General features: G+C 38.7%; 1 protein-coding gene across 1 annotated transcript in view; it reads left to right on the top strand.

Moving 5' to 3' along the window:
- khdrbs3 (KH domain containing, RNA binding, signal transduction associated 3) overlaps positions 1-25,000 on the top strand; it is a 274,142-nt gene that overhangs the window by 139,603 nt on the left and 109,539 nt on the right. Inside the window, 1 exon segment of the mRNA XM_061882635.1 lies at positions 17,987-18,133. Within this exon segment, the coding sequence (XP_061738619.1) occupies positions 17,987-18,133 (147 nt within the window).

Below are 25,000 nucleotides of genomic sequence, written 5' to 3' on the forward strand. Positions count from 1 at the left end.
TTTCAGCTGTAATTTGGCCCCCTTAAAATGCTTCAAAACTCACCAAACTTGGCACACACATCAGGACCGGCGGAAATTGCGATCTAACGAAAAAACTAAACCCCAAAACTCAAAAATGCACTCTAGCGCAATTTTTGAATAAAACACAGAAATAACTGCTCCTAGGAAGAGAAAACAGACAAAACTGCTAGTAACTTCCAGTAGGAATGTTGGATAGACATGAAACAAAAACTTCTATGTAGGTCTCACTTAGACCTAAATTTTAATAATTGACATCCTTCAGCAAAAATCAACAGGAAGTTAAAAATTACCCCTTCAAAATAAAAGTTTTGTAAAAACCCGTCACCTTTTTCAAATGTAAACTCCTCCGAGTGTGTTAGTCGTTTCGGCTTCAAACTCACACAGGAGAGAGATTGAACCTTTCTGATTAAAAGTATAGAACAAAGTTTTATTACTGCTCCGGTTTGGATTTTACGCGCCTTCAAAGAACCCCTGCTCAAAGTTTCCTAAAAAATGTCATTTTTGCCTCTTTGAGCTGTAATTTGACCCCCTTAAAATGCTTCAAAGTGCAAGTTAAAGCTCTGCTATGCAAAGCCAAAGCCATTTATCAACAACATCCAGAAACGCCAATCTGTAATTTGACCCCCTTAACATGCTTCAAAACTAACCAAATTTTACACACACATCAGGACTGGTGAAAATTGCCATCCAATAAAAAAACAAACCCCAACAATGAAAATTGGGTTCTAGCGCCCCCTAAGAAAAAAAACTGACAAAACTGCTTGTAAATTCTGTTAGGAATGTCGTAGAGACATGAAACAAAAAACCTCTATGTAGGTCTGACTTAGACCAGGGCTTGGCAGCGGCCAAAGGCGGACCCGACCAACGCTGCTTGCAGCTTTAATTATTCTTTATTATTATACCGCCGCCTCTTTGAAGTGTAATTTGACCCCCTTAAAGGCCTACTAAAAGCCACTACTAGCGACCACGCAGTCTGATAGTTTATATATCAATGATGAAATATTAACATTGCAACACATGCCAATACGGCCTTTTTAGTTGACTAAATTGCAATTTAAAATTTCCCACGAAATATCCTGTTGAAAACGTCGCGGAATGATGACGCATGCGCATGACGTCACCGATTTGTAGCGGACATGTTCTTCCAAAACCGATTACGCCAATAAGTCGTCTCCTTTAATCGCATAATTCCACAGTATTCTGGACATCTGTGTTGCTGAATCTTTTGCAATTTGTTTAATGAATAATTGAGACGTCAAAGAAGAAAGCTGTTGGTTGCGGCCAGCTTTTAGCAACACAAACACAGCCGGTGTTTCTTTTTTTTATATTCCCGATGGTGATGCTTCACTATGGAACATAGCAGTCAAGCGAACATGGTTCCCTACCACATGTCAACCGGCAGGTTTCGGCGAGACAATTGTGGTAATAAGTCGGCTCTTACCGTAGACATGAGCGGAGCTTGCGTCGTTCCTTGTGCATCTGGCGTGCACAAGCGATCCCTCGGAAAGCTGGCGTGCACATCACTTGTGCACGCCAGCTTTCTGAGGGATCGCTTGTGCACGCCAGTTTTCCCAGACTCTGTATTTAGTTAGCGCAGGCAGCATGAAGCAGGGCTTTTATTGTGAAGATAGGAAATGTGCAGTCGGCCTTTAGAGTTTTGACGGAAGGGACGGCGCGAAAGTCTGTTGAAATAAAAAGTGTTTCTCGCCTTCCTCTCTGTCATTTTTTCATAATAATGAACTGGCAGCAGCCAGCGTCATCTCACAAGACCCTCGGGTGCCGTGAATGTCGATCAAGCAAGCTACGGAATGTTTTTCTTGTAAAGTGTATGGAAGCTGGATGAATGAGATGCCAAAAACCAACCACTTTCATGTGGTATTGTACAGAAAGGACAACTTTTTTTCTCCTCCATTTGAAAATGTGGGCGTTATCATCATTACTGTCTGATTCCAATCAATGCAAGTCATCAGAATCAGGTAATACACCAACTTATATTCTTGTCTTTGTGAAAGAAAGACACATGCTTGTATTATCATTAAACACATTTAACGTGTTTACAAAAAATGTCTCTTTCATAAATAAATAAATATAAATGAGGTAGATCCCCTCGAGTTGGTCAATTGAAAAGTAGCTCGCCTGCAGAAAAGTGTGGGCACCCCTGAGCTAGACGAAGCGGCTGGGGAAAGGGAAGTCTGGGTTTCCCTGCTTAGGCTGTTGCCCCCGCGACCCGACCTCGGATAAGCGGAAGAAGATGGATGGATGGGTGTAATGAATCCAGAATGTATGACATTTTCATGTTTTTAGTTGCATTACAGAAAATAAAGGACTTTATCACAATATTCTAATTATCTGAGACAGTCCTGTACAAATACAAGTGGTCCATTTGAGACTCAGTCGCGGTCTCTCTGGCCATAAAAAGAAGAATATGCCGGCCTTAAATCCCGCAGACGGCTGCGGCGCTGAGGTCAGCACATCTCCGTGACTGATCCGTCCCAGACTATTGATCACGCTAATCAAAAGGAACGCCGGGTATGATAACAAGGATCGTTGCGGCCGACAAATCACGGACAGAGACGAGCCCGGGTCGATTTATACGCCGTCCGCAATCAATCCTTCGCAGCCATTCAGACGCCCACGTTGTCATTGGCAAACAAATGCTTTTTGTGTGAAGATTTGTCTCACCCTAGGTCGGCTGCTCTCGAAATATTGGACTCATTGGAGGAACTCAAGTCAAATGAGGGCCGGGGGGGTTTCCATCCAGCAAATATATGTTGCCCCAACTCAAAAGTTGCACATCCTCGCAACACAAAGGACATGACTTAGTCCAACTCATTTTTAGCAAATAAAGCCACAATTAAATGATTGCAGTAACTAAGACAAATTGATTTACGGTTTTTTCCAGCCCTTTTTCTGTTGACTACTCATTTCAAACCACTTCAACTGTCAAATCTTCTTTTGTTTTCCCCAAATTCCAGGAATTTTGTAATACCATTTCTCTATTAAAATGTTACTACTTCAAGATGGATCCACTATGGACTGGACTCTCACAGTATTATGTTAGATCCACTATGGACTGGACTCTCACAGTATTATGTTAGATCCACTATGGACTGGACTCTCACCATCATGTTAGATCCACTATGGACTGGACTCGCACACTGTTATGTTAGATCCACTATGGACTGGACTCTCACACTATTATGTTAGATCCACTATGGACTGGACTCTCACTATTATGTTAGATCCACTATGGACTGGACTCTCACACTATTATGTTAGATCCACTATGGACTGGACTTTCTCACTATTATGTTAGATCCACTATGGACTGGACTCTCACTATTATGTTAGATCCACTATGGACTGGACTCTCACACTATTATGTTAGATCCACTATGGACTGGACTCTCACTATTATGTTAGATCCACTATGGACTGGACTCTCACTATTATGTTAGATCCACTATGGATTGGACTCTCACTATTATGTTAGATCCACTATGGACTGGACTCTCACTATTATGTTAGATCCACTATGGACTGGACTCTCACACTATTATGTTAGATCCACTATGGACTGGACTCTCACTATTATGTTGGATCCACTATGGACTGGACTCTCGCTATTAGGTTAGATCCACTATGGACTGGACTCTCACTATTATGTTGGATCCACTATGGACTGGACTCTCACACTATTATGTTAGATCCACCATGGACTGGACTCTCTCACTATTATGTTAGATCCACTATGGACTGGACTCTCACACTATTATGTTAGATCCACTATAGACTGGACTCTCACACTATTATGTTAGATCCACTATGGCCTGGACTCTCACTATTATGTTAGATCCACTATGGACTGGACTCTCACTATTATGTTAGATCCACTATGGACTGGACTCTCACACTATTATGTTAGATCCACTATGGACTGGACTCTCACTATTATGTTGGATCCACTATGGACTGGACTCTCGCTATTATGTTAGATCCACTATGGACTGGACTCTCACTATTATGTTGGATCCACTATGGACTGGACTCTCACACTATTATGTTAGATCCACCATGGACTGGACTCTCTCACTATTATGTTAGATCCACTATGGACTGGACTCTCACACTATTATGTTAGATCCACTATAGACTGGACTCTCACACTATTATGTTAGATCCACTATGGCCTGGACTCTCACTATTATGTTAGATCCACTATGGACTGGACTCTCACACTATTATGTTGGATCCACTATGGACTGGACTCTCACACTATTATGTTAGATCCACCATGGACTGGACTCTCACACTATTATGTTAGATCCACTATGGACTGGACTCTCACTATTATGTTAGATCCACTATGGACTGGACTCTCACACTATTATGTTAGATCCACTATGGACTGGACTCTCACTATTATGTTAGATCCTCTATGGACTGGACTCTCACACTATTATGTTAGATCCACTATGGACTGGACTCTCACTATTATGTTAGATCCACTATGGACTGGACTCTCACACTATTATGTTAGATCCACTATGGACTGGACTCTCACACTATTATGTTAGATCCACTATGGACTGGACTCTCACTATTATGTTAGATCCACTATGGACTGGAATCACACACTATTATGTTAGATCCATTATGGACTGGACTCTCACACTATTATGTTAGAGCCACTATGGACTGGACTCTCACACTATTATGTTAGATCCACTATGGACTGGACTCTCACACTATTATGTTAGATCCACTATGGACTGGACTCTCACTAGTATGTTAGATCCACTATGGATTGGACTCTCACTATTATGTTAGATCCACTATGGACTGGACTCTCACTATTATGTTAGATCCACTATGGACTGGACTCTCTCACTATTATGTTAGATCCACTATGGACTGGACTCTCACTATTATGTTAGATCCACTATGGACTGGACTCTCTCACTAATATGTTAGATCCACTATGGACTGGATTCTCACTATTATGTTCGATCCACTATGGACTGGACTCTCACACTATTATGTTAGATCCACTATGGATTGGACTCTCACTATTATGTTAGATCCACTATGGACTGGACTCTCACTATTATGTTAGATCCACTATGGACTGGACTCTCACATTATCATGTTAGATCCACTATGGACTGGACTCTCACACTATTATGTTAGATCCACTATGGACTGGACTCTCACACTATTATGTTAGATCCACTATGGACTGGACTCTCACACTATTATGTTAGATCCACTATGGACTGGACTCCCACAATTATGTTAGATCCACTATGGACTGGACTCTCACTATTATGTTAGATCCACTATGGACTGGACTCTCACTATTATGTTAGATCCACTATGGACTAGACTCTCACATTATCATGTTAGATCCACTATGGATTGGACTCTCACTATTATGTTAGATCCACTATGGACTGGACTCTCACTATTATGTTAGATCCACTATGGACTGGACTCTCACTATTATGTTAGATCCACTATGGACTAGACTCTCACATTATCATGTTAGATCCACTATGGACTGGACTCTCACACTATTATGTTAGATCCACTATGGACTGGACTCTCACTATTATGTTAGATCCACTATGGACTGGACTCTCACACTATTATGTTAGATCCACTATGGACTGGACTTTCTCACTATTATGTTAGATCCACTATGGACTGGACTCTCACTATTATGTTAGATCCACTATGGACTGGACTCTCACACTATTATGTTAGATCCACTATGGACTGGACTCTCACTATTATGTTAGATCCACTATGGACTGGACTCTCACTATTATGTTAGATCCACTATGGATTGGACTCTCACTATTATGTTAGATCCACTATGGACTGGACTCTCACTATTATGTTAGATCCACTATGGACTGGACTCTCACACTATTATGTTAGATCCACTATGGACTGGACTCTCACTATTATGTTGGATCCACTATGGACTGGACTCTCGCTATTATGTTAGATCCACTATGGACTGGACTCTCACTATTATGTTGGATCCACTATGGACTGGACTCTCACACTATTATGTTAGATCCACCATGGACTGGACTCTCTCACTATTATGTTAGATCCACTATGGACTGGACTCTCACACTATTATGTTAGATCCACTATAGACTGGACTCTCACACTATTATGTTAGATCCACTATGGCCTGGACTCTCACTATTATGTTAGATCCACTATGGACTGGACTCTCACTATTATGTTAGATCCACTATGGACTGGACTCTCACACTATTATGTTAGATCCACTATGGACTGGACTCTCACTATTATGTTGGATCCACTATGGACTGGACTCTCGCTATTATGTTAGATCCACTATGGACTGGACTCTCACTATTATGTTGGATCCACTATGGACTGGACTCTCACACTATTATGTTAGATCCACCATGGACTGGACTCTCTCACTATTATGTTAGATCCACTATGGACTGGACTCTCACACTATTATGTTAGATCCACTATAGACTGGACTCTCACACTATTATGTTAGATCCACTATGGCCTGGACTCTCACTATTATGTTAGATCCACTATGGACTGGACTCTCACACTATTATGTTGGATCCACTATGGACTGGACTCTCACACTATTATGTTAGATCCACCATGGACTGGACTCTCACACTATTATGTTAGATCCACTATGGACTGGACTCTCACTATTATGTTAGATCCACTATGGACTGGACTCTCACACTATTATGTTAGATCCACTATGGACTGGACTCTCACTATTATGTTAGATCCTCTATGGACTGGACTCTCACACTATTATGTTAGATCCACTATGGACTGGACTCTCACTATTATGTTAGATCCACTATGGACTGGACTCTCACACTATTATGTTAGATCCACTATGGACTGGACTCTCACTATTATGTTAGATCCACTATGGACTGGAATCACACACTATTATGTTAGATCCATTATGGACTGGACTCTCACACTATTATGTTAGAGCCACTATGGACTGGACTCTCACACTATTATGTTAGATCCACTATGGACTGGACTCTCACACTATTATGTTAGATCCACTATGGACTGGACTCTCACTAGTATGTTAGATCCACTATGGATTGGACTCTCACTATTATGTTAGATCCACTATGGACTGGACTCTCACTATTATGTTAGATCCACTATGGACTGGACTCTCTCACTATTATGTTAGATCCACTATGGACTGGACTCTCACTATTATGTTAGATCCACTATGGACTGGACTCTCTCACTAATATGTTAGATCCACTATGGACTGGATTCTCACTATTATGTTCGATCCACTATGGACTGGACTCTCACACTATTATGTTAGATCCACTATGGATTGGACTCTCACTATTATGTTAGATCCACTATGGACTGGACTCTCACTATTATGTTAGATCCACTATGGACTGGACTCTCACATTATCATGTTAGATCCACTATGGACTGGACTCTCACACTATTATGTTAGATCCACTATGGACTGGACTCTCACACTATTATGTTAGATCCACTATGGACTGGACTCTCACACTATTATGTTAGATCCACTATGGACTGGACTCCCACAATTATGTTAGATCCACTATGGACTGGACTCTCACTATTATGTTAGATCCACTATGGACTGGACTCTCACTATTATGTTAGATCCACTATGGACTAGACTCTCACATTATCATGTTAGATCCACTATGGATTGGACTCTCACTATTATGTTAGATCCACTATGGACTGGACTCTCACTATTATGTTAGATCCACTATGGACTGGACTCTCACTATTATGTTAGATCCACTATGGACTAGACTCTCACATTATCATGTTAGATCCACTATGGACTGGACTCTCACTATTATGTTAGATCCAATATGGACTGGACTCTCACATTATCATGTTAGATCCACTATGGACTGGACTCTCACACTATTATGTTAGAGCCACTATGGACTGGACTCTCACACTATTATGTTAGATCTACTATGGACTGGACTCTCACACTATTATGTTAGATCCACTATGGACTGGACTCTCACACTATTATGTTAGATCCACTATGGACTGGACTCTCACTATTATGTTAGATCCACTCTGGACTGGACTCTCACTATTATGTTTGATCCACTATGGACTTGACTCTCACTATTATGTTAGATCCACTATGGACTGGACTCTCACACTATTATGTTAGATCCACTATGGACTGGACTCTCACACTATTATGTTAGATCCACTATGGACTGGACTCTCACACTATTATGTTGGATCCACTATGGACTGGACTCTCACACTATGATGTTAGATCCACTATGGACTTCACTCTCACACTATTATGTTAGATCCACTATGGACTGGACTCTCACTATTATGTTAGATCCACTATGGACTGGACTCTCACACTATTATGTTAGATCCACTATGGACTGGACTCTCACACTATTATGTTAGATACACAATGGACTGGACTCTCACACTATTATGTTAAATCCACTATGGACTGGACTCTCACTATTATGTTAGATCCACTATGTATTGAACTCTCACACTATTATGTTAGATCCAGTATGGACTGGACTCTCACACTATTATGTTAGATCCACTATGTATTGAACTCTCACACTATTATGTTAGATCCAGTATGTATTGGACTCTGACACTATCATGTTAGATCTTCAGTCCCCTCCAAGGTTTCTCATTGTTATCCCATTGGGTTGAGTTTTTCCTTGCCCTGATGTGGGACCTCAGCCGAGGATGTGGTTGTGGCTTGTGCAGCCCTTTGAGACACTGGTGATTTAGGGCCATATAAGTAAACATTGATTGGTTGATTGACTTCCTGCGGCCCCCAGGTAGAAGACCCCCGGTATGAGTCTAGAACGTGACATACACCATTAAAGCTACAGACACACTCAAAATACTTTTGAACTGTAAATTCCAGCCTCAAGATAGTCACATTTCCAAAAAAAAAAAAAAAAAAAAAAAAAAACTCTCCAAAAACTCCAAATTGTATTTTGAATCCACTCATGCCCATCCCCAGTTGCCGTGGCAACGGCAGGAACGCTCCATCGCCATGCCAACTCCTTGGCCAGAAGCTGCCTTGACATCAGCCAGGGTTTCTTCACCTGATATTTCATGCCACCTTCCTGGCTGTTAGTCTTTTCCTAGAAGGTGTGTAGACACCGAGGCAAGGAAGCAAGGAGGCAAGGAGGCAAGGAGGCAAGGAGGCAAGGAGGCGTCCACCCGCCGTGTTTTCTGCGGTTTCCGAGCAGCTTTGTTTGTGGGGGGAAAGAGGAAGATGCTGCCAGCAGATATGAGGACCAGACAGCTGTAATCTCTCGCTTTGAGCCGCTTACTTGGATCATGGAGGCTCCTTATCTGCCACCGTCTATCTCATACTAACCAAGCATTTGGACTTAGATATCACACCACATGGGGACTATATATATATATATATATATATATATATATATATATATATATATATACACACAGCACTTAGCAATGCTGCTACATGATGCTTCGTGTTTGACTAAAGCTGCATCTGTTTAGCACAAAGGTTCAAAAACGTGCAGATCATCCTCCTTGTGTTCAGGCTCAAAAATGTCCCAAAGAAGTCTTTGCTGTCTCTCATCAAGTCTGCCATGATTAGTAGTCTTGTTGTTGTTGTTGTTGTTGTTGTTGTTGTTGGAGGGAAAAGCAAACGTTGTGAAGCCTCTGTGAAATTAATAAATGAAAATATGTAAATACATGTTATTATGAATGTTACTACATTACATCATGTATATATTCCATGTTATTTTGAATGTTAGTAGATACTACATATATACTTACATCATGTATGTATTACATGTTATTACGAATGTTACTACATGACAAATAAAATACATCATGTATATATTCCATGTTATTATGAATGTTATTACATGACATATATACTTACATCATGTTTATATTACATGTTATGAATGTTATTAAATGACAAATATACATACACAATGTATATATTATGTTATTATGAATGTTGCCAGATACTACATATATACTTACATTATGTATATATTACATGTTATTATGAATGTTATTAGATACTACATATATACTTACATCATGTATATATTACATGTTATTATGAATGTTATTACATGACATATATACTTACGTCATGTATATATTACATGTTATTATGAATGTTACTAGATACTACATATATACTTACATCATGTATATATTACATGTTGTTATGAATGTTATTACATGACATATATACTTACGTCATGTATATATTACATGTTATTATGAATGTTACTAGATACTACATATATACTTACATCATGTATATATTACATGTTATTCTGAATGTTACTAGATACTACATATATACTTACATCATGTAAATATTACACATTATTATGAATGTTATGACATGACATATATACTTACATCATGTATATATTACATATTATGAATGGTACTAGATACTACATATATACTTGCATCATGTATATATTACATGTTATTATGAATGTTACTAGATACTACATATATACTTACATCATGTATATATTACATGTTATTTTGAATGTTACTACATGACATATATACTTACATCATGTATATATTACATGTTATTCTGAATGTTACTAGATACTACATATATACCTACATCATGTATATATTACATTTTATTCTGAATGTTACTAGATACTACATATATACTTACATCATGTATATATTACATGTTATTATGGATGTTGCTAGATACTACATATATACTTACATCATGTATATATTACATGTTATTATGAATGTTGCTAGATACTAGATATATACTTACATCATGTATATATTACATATTATGAATGTTACTACATGACATATATACTTACATCATGTATATATTACATGTTATTATGAATGTTACTAGATACTACATATATACTTACATCATGTATATATTACATGTTGTTATAAATGTTACTGCATAACATATATACTTACATCATGTAGGTAAAACCTTGATGGTAGTAATTGTAAGTTTTTAGAGCACTTCACAGACAGAATAGAGCTACTCCATTTAGCTCCATTTTTAGCTGACTTTTGCTAGTGTTAATTTATGAGTTAGAATGCAATAAAAAAAAAGTGTTCTTGTCTTACATAAGGATTGTCAACAATTGGCATAAAATCGTCTTCCTCTTCCCTAAAGTTGTGTAAAACTCATTGAGCAGTGTGAGAAATTACAAGTCAATATCTGCGGTTCTAGAACATTCCCACCATGTTCTTTTTTTTTTTTGTAGAAAGGAGCAAAGGCGATACATTAGTGATGCATGTTATGACACATTTTCTTCAGGTGTGTGCATCAGTTCAATAGTAGAAGCCGACACAAACAAACAAATATGTCGTTTTAAATGGATTTTAGCCATGTTACTCATTTCTGTCTGAGTGTTTTGAACAATGTAAATATTCTTGCTCAGACACGTACGACATGCTTGTGAAAGGCCCGATATATGGGGCGGGAATTAGCATAACATTAACATAGCACAGAAGAAGGTTATTCCGAGACACGCTGGGAGGGGAGGGGAGGAACGCCCAGGAGAAGACTCTCAGGGTTTTTTGTCCCGGTGTGGAAAAAGGAGAAAGTGGGACACTGTTGTTTCTTTGTGGGATGTTATCTGCTGTCCCATTTCCTGCTAGCTGCATCAGCCCGGCCCGCTTTGGAGCCGCCCCTGTTTATGTTCTCTCACCCCACCCCACACACCTTTGCTGTCTGCTTCGTGAAGGAAAGGCGTGTCCAGTCCCCAAAAGAAGTCAGGGAGTAGACCATGGGTGTCCGTTCTTATCGGCACATTCTAAAGATTACAACGTTACATATAAAAAACTGAAACTGGATCAAATCCCTTCCCAAGAACAGGATCTGGAAATTAAAATGGCCAACTACTTTTTTTTTGACGATTTCCACGTGTAGACATGTTTTGTCTGATATGGTACGTTATGGAGCATGTTAGGGCTGCTGACAGTATAAAAACAATTTTAGAAAATATTGTTGTGACAGTCGCTCGCTGTCATTGCTCGGGTTCAATGGACCACCCAGGAAGGACATGATATGAGCAGGTTTGACTTCTTTATTTTTCAATTAAGCTTGGTTGCAGCTCGGATCGCTTTTCAGCTCCTTCCTCCACTGCTCGTTCCCGATCTGCTTTTCAGCCGCCGTCGTCGTCGTCGTTCTCGTTTTGCGCTCTGTGTTGCTCTCGCTTCTCATGCACTGCGGACTCTCCTCCTCCCTCCCGGATCTCTTCTCCCCTTTTATACAGTGTCAGGAGAAATGTTAATCATTTCCCAGTGTGTGAGCCACGCACCTGAATTCGATTGCGGCACGCCCCGCCTCTCCGCTCCGCAGCATTCTCCACCTCCTTGCCGCCATCTTGGGCAGGGCTGCAGCATGCCCTGCCCAGCCGTCGGCTGCGACTCTCCACAATTGTATACCACAATAATAGGAATAAACAGCACCATTTGCTGCGGTTTACCTGACATATGAAACGTGACACATTTGGGGCACGCACTATTTGCTTTAGCCATCAGATGGCAGCAGAGAGTTGGATATCGCAAAATTTCTTTTTTGGCCATTCCAGCTTTGATCACGTTGCGTTGAGTTTGTGTTTATTTGGAACATACAACATGATGCATCACACATGCATGCATACAACATGATACATCACACATGCATGCATACAACATGATGCATCACACATGCATGCATACAACATGATACATCACACATGCATGCATACAACATGATACATCACACATGCATGCATACAACATGATACATCACACATGCATGCATACAACATGATGCATCACACATGCATGCATACAACATGATGCATCACACATGCATGCATAAAACATTATGCATCACACATGCATGCATACAACATGATACATCACACATGCATGCATACAACATGATGCATCACACATGCATGCATACAACATGATGCATCACACATGCATGCATACAACATGATGCATCACACATGCATGCATACAACATGATACATCACACATGCATGCATACAACATGATACATCACACATGCATGCATACAACATGATACATCACACATGCATGCATACAACATGATACATCACACATGCATGCATACAACATGATACATCACACATGCATGCATACAACATGATACATCACACATGCATGCATACAACATGATGCATCACACATGCATGCATACAACATGATGCATCACACATGCATGCATACAACATGATACATCACACATGCATGCATACAACATGATACATCACACATGCATGCATACAACATGATACATCACACATGCATGCATACAACATGATACATCACACATGCATGCATACAACATGATACATCACACATGCATGCATACAACATGATACATCACACATGCATGCATACAACATGATGCATCACACATGCATGCATACAACATGATGCATCACACATGCATGCATACAACATGATGCATCACACATGCATGCATACAACATGATGCATCACATATGCATGCATACAACATGGCGCATCACACATGCATGCACACATGATGCATCACACATGCATGCATACAACATGATGCATCACACATGCATGCATACAACATGATGCATCACACATGTATGCATGCATACAACATGGTGCATCACACTTGCATGCATACAACATGGCGCATCACACATGCATGCATACAACATGATACATCACACATGCATGCATACAACATGATGCATCACACATGCACGCATACAACAACAAAAAGTCGAACCAACACAAAATGCCAACATAGATGGTCACACAGACCAGAATACAACATAATGACCACCTAACATGATTTGTATGAAATGTAGCACATCATTTACTTATATGACCCAATGCAAACAACCTTCTTGAATCATGGTGCAACCAAAACAAAGCCAAACCAACACAAAATGCAAACAGATATGGTCACACACAACACAAAACAAATGCCATGGTTGGATATACACCCGACATCCACTATAATAATACCAAGTACTAGAGCGTATCTACTCAATACTACTATAGTGACGTCAGTCTTTTTGTCATCACAATTTTTTTTTCTTTTAAAGAAATTCATTTCATGTTTATAAAGTCAGTAAATACGTCCCTGGACACATGAGGACTTTGAATATGACCAATGTGTGATCCTGAAACTACTTGGTATCGGATCGATACCTAAATGTGTAGTATCATCCACAACTAATGTCCAGTATCAAAGAAGAGAAGAATAAGTGATTATTACATTTGAACAGAAGTGTAGATAGAACATGTTAAAACAGACAGATATTAACAGTAAATGAACAAGTAGATTAATAATCCCATTTTTACAGTTTGTCCTTTATGGAATAATAGGTGTATAAATGACACAATATGTTACTGGAGACTAATTAGGAGTCTTTGTTTGTTTACTTACTACTAAAAGACAAGTTGTCTAGTATGTTCAACATTTTATTTAAGGACTAAATTATTCTAAAATTATGACTGCATCGCTGGCCTAAAAACATCCTTTTCAGAAATAAATAAATTTTTCAATATTTGGAATACATTTTTTTTCCTGGGCATCTATTAATAGTATTTTTTATGGGACTTATGCAATATTAGGCCCCTTCAGGTTAACAATTGAACTGAAGAGGCGAGCTATCGGCTAGAAGAGCTAATACAAAGTCTTGTACGTGCTGCAGTCATCAGCATTAATAAAGCCGTATCGTCACATTTTAGCATCTTTCATTCACAATTATTGTCCTATTCACCGCTGGGTTGCCGTGGCGATTAAAAAGATGTTGTTTCCATTGGCAGTCAGCGTAGCGTGGAAATACTAATGATTGGGGACAAATGACGACGTGTGGCAAACAAGACAACAAATACTTCAAATAACACGCCCACTAATTAATTAATAACACACTTCATGTTGATTCATCACAATCTGTCTGCATGAGGGCTTCCTTCCCGACAGCCAATCGTGACGGGACGTTCTCCGGGCTACGGGATCAGAAACTATCTGTGTGGCATTCTTTTCTTTGTCATTTGGGAGCAAAAGCATCGTTTTTTTTTAATGTAAGAATAACATCAAATGTAGAATGTTTGGTTTCTCTTATTGTACATTGTGTCGTGCGGGTTCAATGGACCGCCAAGGAAGGACATCTTGCTTGAGCAGGTTTGACTCTTGTTTATTTTGCAATAAACCCCAATATAGGTCGGGTCATTTTTCAGCACCTTCCTCTACTACTCGTTTGCCGGTCGCTTTTCAGCTGCCGTCGTCGTCGCCTGCTCTCTGTCCCTCTTGCTCTTCACGCGTTGCTGCGGCCTCTCCTCCTCCTGCCTCATTCTTTCCTCCTCTTCCTCTTTTATACACTGAGACGAGATACGTTAATTGTTTCCCGGTGCGCGGGCCACACGACTGATCTCGCTTGTAGCGTCGCTCCTGGCACGCCGTCGTCGTCTCTGCCTCCTCGCCGCCATCTTGGGCCGGGCTTCAGCGTGCCCTGCCGCGCCGTCGGCCCCGCCTCTCCACATACATATACAAAGTAGTGAAGTTGTCAGGTTGTGTAATCAGTAAATAAAAACCGAATACAATGATTTGCAAATTCTTTTCAACTTACAGGACTGTCTCAGAAAATTGGAATATTGTGATAAAGTCCTTTATTTTCCGTAATGCAACTAAAAACATGAAAATGTCATACATTCTGGATTCATTACACATCAACTGAAATATTGCAAGCCTTTTAATATTTTAATATTGCTGATTATCGCATAGAGCTTAAGAAAACTCCAAAATCCTATGTCAAAAAATGTGAATATTTCCTCAGACCAAGTAATGCCTGTGGCATTGCTGAGGTGTTATGGATGCACAGGATGCTTCAATAGCGGCCTTTAGCTCATTTGCATTATTGGGTCTGGTGTCTTTCAGCTTCTTCTTCACAATACCCCACAAATTCTCTATGGGGTTTAGGTCAGGGGAGTTGGCAGGCCAATGGAGGACAGTAAGGCCATGGTCAGTACACCAGTCACTGCTGGTTTTGGCACTGTGGGCAGGTGCCAGATCATGCTGGAAAATGAAATCATCATCTCCATAGAGGTTTTCAACAGATGGAAGCATGTACACAGCTGCATTGACTCTGGACTTGATGAAACACAGTGGACCAAAACCAGCGGCTGACATGGCTCCCCAAACCATTGCTGACTGAGGGAACTTCCGTTGTCTAGAGTTCAGGAGTGGCTTGACCGTGGGAATACGGCTATTGAAGCTGTATCTGTTGAGCACACTGAAAAATCAAAGGAAATGGGGGCAGTTTTGATAATTTTTCGATTTTAAAAACCAATACAATATTTGTACAAAAAATATAAATTTCAGCCTCCACCCAGTCCCCATAGGATTTTGGTCAAAAAATCCTATTCAGTATTATTATTTGTATTATTTTTCAAGTTTTAAATCTGTAGATCAACCTTAGGTCTTTCTGGCAATTTAACATTTTGAAAGATTTAAGTTGTATGCTCTTTTTGTCCAAGAAAAAACCCTGTTTGTTATGGAAAAAACACAAAATATGCAATATTTTCACCCCAATAATATTTCTAAGTGGAATATTTTAGATTATATAAGAATTGGAGCCTTAAAAAGGTCAGTTACTCATAAAGTTAAAAGTTAAAGTACCAATGATTGTCACACACATACTAGATGTGGCGAAATTATTCTCTGCATTTGACCCATTAACCCTTGATCCCCCCCTGGGAGGTGAGGGGAGTAGTGAACAGCAGCAGTGCCGCGCCCGGGAATCCGTTTTGGTGATTTAACCCCCAATTCCAACCCTTAATGCTGAGTGACAAGCAGGGAGGTAATGGCTCCCATTTTTTTATAGTCTTTGGTATGATTCGGCCGGGGATTGAACTCACGACCTACCCACCTCAGAGCGGACACCCTACCCACTAGGTTGATTTTGATTTTATTTTTTTATATTTTTGAGCAATGACACTTAAAAAACAAATCACATTAAAATTATTGGGCTCAAAAAGGGTCCCACTCATTGAAGTGTTTAAAAACATAAATTATATTTTTTTTCTTTACTGTTTACTTTTAACAAAATAATCTCGAGATCACCTTCAGATCGATCCATCAATTATAAACGGTATTGTTGTTTATATCTGGGAAACGCAAAAAAATGCAAAATTTACCCCCCAAAAAATATCTCAAAGTGGAAAATTTAATGTGACATAATTGGAGCCTTGAATAGGTCAATAATTCATAATGACATAGATTTTGATTCATTATTTTTTTTTTTTTAAAGAAACTTGGGTAAACATTGCAACATTTTATTGTTACATTCCACCTGTTTGCTCTTTCATTACACTTTTTATGTTTACATTTTTTTTTCAATCGTATTTTTAAACCGGGCCGTGGGGCCGTTAAAAAAATGACCTGCGGGCCACAAATGGCCCTCGGGCCGCACTCTGGACACCCTTGATGTACAGCTTAAGTTGTTCAACAGTCTCCTGCCTCATATTTCAGCCTTAACACATTTCCAATGTCTGGACTACAGGCAGGCCAGTCTAGTACCCGATACTCTTTTACTACGAAGCCACGCTGTTGTAACACGTGGCTTGGCATCGTCTTGCTGAAATAAGCAGGGGTGTCCATGGCGACAACATATGTTGTTCCAAAATGTTAAGGGGGTTAAATTACAGCTGAAAGAGGTGGCGGTATAATAATAAAACGCTAGAAATTCAATAGGGTCCCTTTGGGACATCGGTCCCTAATAATGGCAACACTTCTTCGTGGAACCATGCTTGGCGGTTCTGCGAGAAGCCAGAACTGACCCTCCTTTGCACGTCTTTGTCCCGCCAGGAAGAGGAACTGCGGCAGAGCGGCGAGGCCAAGTACCAACACCTGAACGAGGACCTGCACGTCCTCATCGAGGTCTTCGCGCCGCCAGCCGAGGCCTACGCCAGGATGGGCCACGCTTTGGAGGAGATCAAGAAGTTCCTCATCCCCGTACGACACAGCCATGACGTTGTTTACTCTCCCCCGCTTATTTTAGATGCTGCCTGCCAAGCTCCGAGCTGATTTGCATCTCGTTAATTATCTGCAGGAACACGGTTGCCGTGGACGACGGGCATACTTTTGTCAATGGAGACCCTGATATTGAAGTGTTGACGTGGGAAGACAAATGGAGGTCTTCATATACATCTATAGCAGTGTTTTTCAACCACTGATACAGAACATCTACTTTGAGACAAGACCTATATTGATACAGTACATCTACTTTGAGACCAGACCTATATTGATACAGTACATCTACTTTGAGACAAGACCTATATTGATACAGTACACCTACTTTGAGACAAGACCTATATTGATACAGTACATCTACTTTGAGACAAGACCTATATTGATACAGTACATCTACTGTGAGACAAGACCTATATTGATACAGTACATCTACTTTGACAGAAGACCTATATTGATACAGTACATCTATTTTGAGACAAGACCTCTATTGATACAGTACATCTACTTTGAGACAAGACCTATATTGATACAGTACATCTACTTTGAGACAAGACCTATGTTGATACAGCACATCTACTTTGAGACAAGACCTATATTGATACAGTACATCTACTTTGAGACAAGACCTATATTGATACAGTACATCTACTTTGAGACAAGAGCTATATTGATACTGTACATCTACTTTGAGACAAGACCTACAGTATATTGATACAGTACATCTACTTTGAGACAAGAGCTATATTGATACTGTACATCTACTTTGAGACAAGACCTATATTGATACAGTACATCTACTTTGAGACAAGACCTATATTGATACAGTACATCTACTTTGAGACAAGACCTATATTGATACAGTACATCTACTTTGAGACAAGACCTATATTGATACAGTACATCTACTTTGAGATAAGACCTATATTGATACAGTACATCTACTTTGAGACAAGACCTGCATTGATACAATACATCTACTTTGAGACAAGACCTATATTGATACAGTACATCTACTTTGAGACAAGACCTATGTTGATACAGTACATCTACTTTAAGACAAGACCCAGATTAATACAGTACATCTACTTTGAGACAAGACCTATACTGATACAGTACATCTACTTTGAGACAAGAGCTATATTGATACTGTACATCTACTTTGAGACAAGACCTATATTGATACAGTACACATACTTTGAGACAAGACCTATATTGATACAGTACATCTACTTTGAGATAAGACCTATATTGATACAGTACATCTACTTTGAGACAAGACCTGCATTGATACAATACATCTACTTTGAGACAAGACCTATATTGATACAGTACATCTACTTTGAGACAAGACCTATATTGATACAGTACACCTACTTTGAGACAAGACCTATATTGATACAGTACATCTACTTTGAGAAAAGACCTATATTGATACAGTACATCTACTTTGAGACAAGACCTATATTGATACAGTACATTTAATTTGAGACAAGACCTATATTGATACAGTACACCTACTTTGAGACAAGACCTATATTGATACAGTACATCTACTTTGAGACAAGACCTATGTTGATACAGTACATCTACTTTAAGACAAGACCTATGTTGATACAGTACATCTAATTTGAGACAAGACCTATGTTGATACAGTACATCTACTTTGGGACAAGACCTATGTTGATACAGTACATCTACTTTGAGACAAGACCTATATTGATACAGTACATCTACTTTGAGACAAGACCTGTATTGATACAGTACATCTACTTTGAGACAAGACCTGTATTGATACAGTACATCTACTTTGAGACAAGACCTATATTGATACAGTACATCTACTTTGAGACAAGACCTATATTGATACAGTACATCTACTTTGAGACAAGACCTATATTGATACAGTACATCTACTGTGAGACAAGACCTATATTGATACAGTACATTTATTTTGAGACAAGACCTATATTGATACAGTACATCTACTTTGAGACAAGACCTATGTTGATACAGTACATCTACTTTGGGACAAGACCTATATTGATACAGTACATTTAATTAGAGACAAGACCTATATTGATACAGTACATCTACTTTGAGACAAGACCTATATTGATACAGTACATCTACTTTGAGACAAGACCTATATTGATACAGTACATCTACTTTGAGACAAGACCTATATTGATACAGTACATCTACTTTGAGACAAGACCTATATTGATACAGTACATCTACTTTGAGACAAGACCTATGTTGATACAGTACATCTACTTTAAGACAAGACCTATGTTGATACAGTACATCTACTTTGAGACAAGACCTATGTTGATACAGTACATCTACTTTGAGACAAGACCTATGTTGATACAGTACATCTACTTTAAGACAAGACCTATGTTGATACAGTACATCTAATTTGAGACAAGACCTATGTTGATACAGTACATCTACTTTGGGACAAGACCTATATTGATACAGTACATTTAATTAGAGACAAGACCTATATTGATACAGTACATCTACTTTGAGACAAGACCTATATTGATACAGTACATCTACTTTGAGAAAAGACCTGTATTGATACAGTACATCTACTTTGAGACAAGACCTATATTGATACAGTACATCTACTTTGAGACAAGACCTATATTGATACAGTACATCTACTTTGAGACAAGACCTATATTGATACAGTACATCTACTTTGAAACAAGACCTATATTGATACTGTAAACCTACTTTGAGACAAGACCTATATTGATACAGTACATCTACTTTGAGACAAGACCTATATTGATACAGTACAACTACTTTGATACAAGACCTATATTGATACAGTACATCTACTTTGAAACAAGACCTATATTGATACTGTAAACCTACTTTGAGACAAGACCTATATTGATACAGTACATCTACTTTGAGACAAGACCTATATTGATACAGTACATCTACTTTGAGACAAGACCTATATTGATACAGTACATCTACTTTGAGACAAGACCTATATTGATACAGTACATCTACTTTGAGACACGACCTATATTGATACAGTACATCTACTTTGAGACAAGACCTATATTGATACAGTACATCTACTTTGAGACACGACCTATATTGATACAGTACATCTACTTTGAGACAAGACCTATATTGATACAGTACATCTACTTTGACACAAGACCTATATTGATACAGTACATCTACTTTGAGACAAGACCTATATTGATACAGTACATCTACTTTGAGATAAGACCTATATTGATACAGTACATCTACTTTGAGACAAGACCTGCATTGATACAATACATCTACTTTGAGACAAGACCTATATTGATACAGTACATCTACTTTGAGACAAGACCTATATTGATACAGTACACCTACTTTGAGACAAGACCTATATTGATACAGTATATCTACTTTGAGAAAAGACCTATATTGATACAGTACATCTACTTTGAGACAAGACCTATATTGATACAGTACATTTAATTTGAGACAAGACCTATATTGATACAGTACACCTACTTTGAGACAAGACCTATATTGATACAGTACATCTACTTTGAGACAAGACCTATGTTGATACAGTACATCTACTTTGAGACAAGACCTATGTTGATACAGTACATCTACTTTAAGACAAGACCTATGTTGATACAGTACATCTAATTTGAGACAAGACCTATGTTGATACAGTACATCTACTTTGGGACAAGACCTATGTTGATACAGTACATCTACTTTGAGACAAGACCTATATTGATACAGTACATCTACTTTGAGACAAGACCTAGATTGATACAGTACATCTACTTTGAGACAAGACCTGTATTGATACAGTACATCTACTTTGAGACAAGACCTATATTGATACAGTACATCTACTTTGAGACAAGACCTATATTGATACAGTACATCTACTTTGAGACAAGACCTATATTGATACAGTACATCTACTGTGAGACAAGACCTATATTGATACAGTACATTTATTTTGAGACAAGACCTATATTGATACAGTACATCTACTTTGAGACAAGACCTATGTTGATACAGTACATCTACTTTGGGACAAGACCTATATTGATACAGTACATTTAATTAGAGACAAGACCTATATTGATACAGTACATCTACTTTGAGACAAGACCTATATTGATACAGTACATCTACTTTGAGACAAGACCTATATTGATACAGTACATCTACTTTGAGACAAGACCTATATTGATACAGTACATCTACTTTGAGACAAGACCTATGTTGATACAGTACATCTACTTTGAGACAAGACCTATGTTGATACAGTACATCTACTTTGAGACAAGACCTATGTTGATACAGTACATCTACTTTAAGACAAGACCTTTGTTGATACAGTACATCTACTTTGAGACAAGACCTATATTGATACAGTACATCTACTTTGAAACAAGACCTATATTGATACTGTAAACCTACTTTGAGACAAGACCTATATTGATACAGTACATCTACTTTGAGACAAGACCTATATTGATACAGTACAACTACTTTGATACAAGACCTATATTGATACAGTACATCTACTTTGAGACACGACCTATATTAATACAGTACATCTACTTTGAAACAAGACCTATATTGATACTGTAAACCTACTTTGAGACAAGACCTACAGTATATTGATACAGTACATCTACTTTGAGACAAGACCTATATTGATACAGTACATCTACTTTGAGACAAGACCTATATTGATACAGTACATCTACTTTGAGACAAGACCTATATTGATACAGTACATCTACTTTGAGACACGACCTATATTGATACAGTACATCTACTTTGAGACAAGACCTATATTGATACAGTACATCTACTTTGAGACACGACCTATATTGATACAGTACATCTACTTTGAGACAAGACCTATATTGATACAGTACATCTACTTTGACACAAGACCTATATTGATACAGTACATCTACTTTGAGACAATACCTATATTGATACAGTACATCTACTTTGAGATAAGACCTATATTGATACAGTACATCTACTTTGAGACAAGACCTGCATTGATACAATACATCTACTTTGAGACAAGACCTATATTGATACAGTACATCTACTTTGAGACAAGACCTATATTGATACAGTACACCTACTTTGAGACAAGACCTATATTGATACAGTACATCTACTTTGAGAAAAGACCTATATTGATACAGTACATCTACTTTGAGACAAGACCTATATTGATACAGTACATTTAATTTGAGACAAGACCTATATTGATACAGTACACCTACTTTGAGACAAGACCTATATTGATACAGTACATCTACTTTGAGACAAGACCTATGTTGATACAGTACATCTACTTTGAGACAAGACCTATGTTGATACAGTACATCTACTTTAAGACAAGACCTATGTTGATACAGTACATCTAATTTGAGACAAGACCTATGTTGATACAGTACATCTACTTTGGGACAAGACCTATGTTGATACAGTACATCTACTTTGAGACAAGACCTATATTGATACAGTACATCTACTTTGAGACAAGACCTAGATTGATACAGTACATCTACTTTGAGACAAGACCTGTATTGATACAGTACATCTACTTTGAGACAAGACCTATATTGATACAGTACATCTACTTTGAGACAAGACCTATATTGATACAGTACATCTACTTTGAGACAAGACCTATATTGATACAGTACATCTACTTTGAGACAAGACCTATATTGATACTGTAAACCTACTTTGAGACAAGACCTATATTGATACAGTACATCTACTTTGATACAAGACCTATATTGATACAGTACATCTACTTTGAGACAAGACCTATATTGATACAGTACACCTACTTTGAGACAAGACCTATATTGATACAGTACACCTACTTTGAGACAAGACCTATATTGATACAGTACATCTACTTTGAGACAAGACCTATATTGATACAGTACATCTACTTTGAGACAAGACCTATATTGATACAGTACATCTACTTTGAGACAAGACCTATATTGATACGGTGTGCAGGAGGGGGAACATACTTGATGTTTATGTGTGCAGGAGGAGGAACATACTTGATATTTATGTGTGCAGGAGGAGGAACATACTTGATGTTTATGTGTGTAGGAGGGGGAACATACTTGATGTTTATGTGTGCAGGAGGAGGAACATACTTGATGTTTATGTGTGCAGGAGGGGGAACATACTTGATGTTTATGTGTGCAGGAGGAGGAACTTACTTGATGTTTATGTGTGCGGGAGGAGGAACATACTTGATGTTTATGTGTGCAGGAGGAGGAACATACTTGATGTTTATGTGTGCAGGAGGAGGAACATACTTGATGTTTATGTGTGCAGGAGGAGGAACATACTTGATGTTTATGTGTGCAGGAGGAGGAACATACTTGATGTTTATGTGTGCAGGAGGAGGAACATACTTGATGTTTGTGTGCAGGAGGAGGAACATACTTGATGTTTATGTGTGCAGGAGGAGGAAGATACTTGATGTTTATGTGTGCAGGAGGGGGAACATACTTGATGTTTATGTGTGCAGGAGGAGGAACATACTTGATGTTGATGTGTGCAGTAGGGGGAACATACTTGATGTTTATGTGTGCAGGAGGAGGAACATACTTGATGTTTATGTGTGCAGGAGGAGGAACATACTTGATGTTTATGTGTGCAGGAGGAGGAACATACTTGATGTTTATGTGTGCAGGAGGAGGAACATACTTGATGTTTACGTGTGCAGGAGGGGGAACATACTTGATGTTTACGTGTGCAGGAGGAGGAACATACTTGATGTTTATGTGCGCAGGA

This window comes from Nerophis ophidion, linkage group LG21 (genome assembly GCF_033978795.1).
Source record: "Nerophis ophidion isolate RoL-2023_Sa linkage group LG21, RoL_Noph_v1.0, whole genome shotgun sequence".
NCBI lineage: Eukaryota > Metazoa > Chordata > Actinopteri > Syngnathiformes > Syngnathidae > Nerophis > Nerophis ophidion.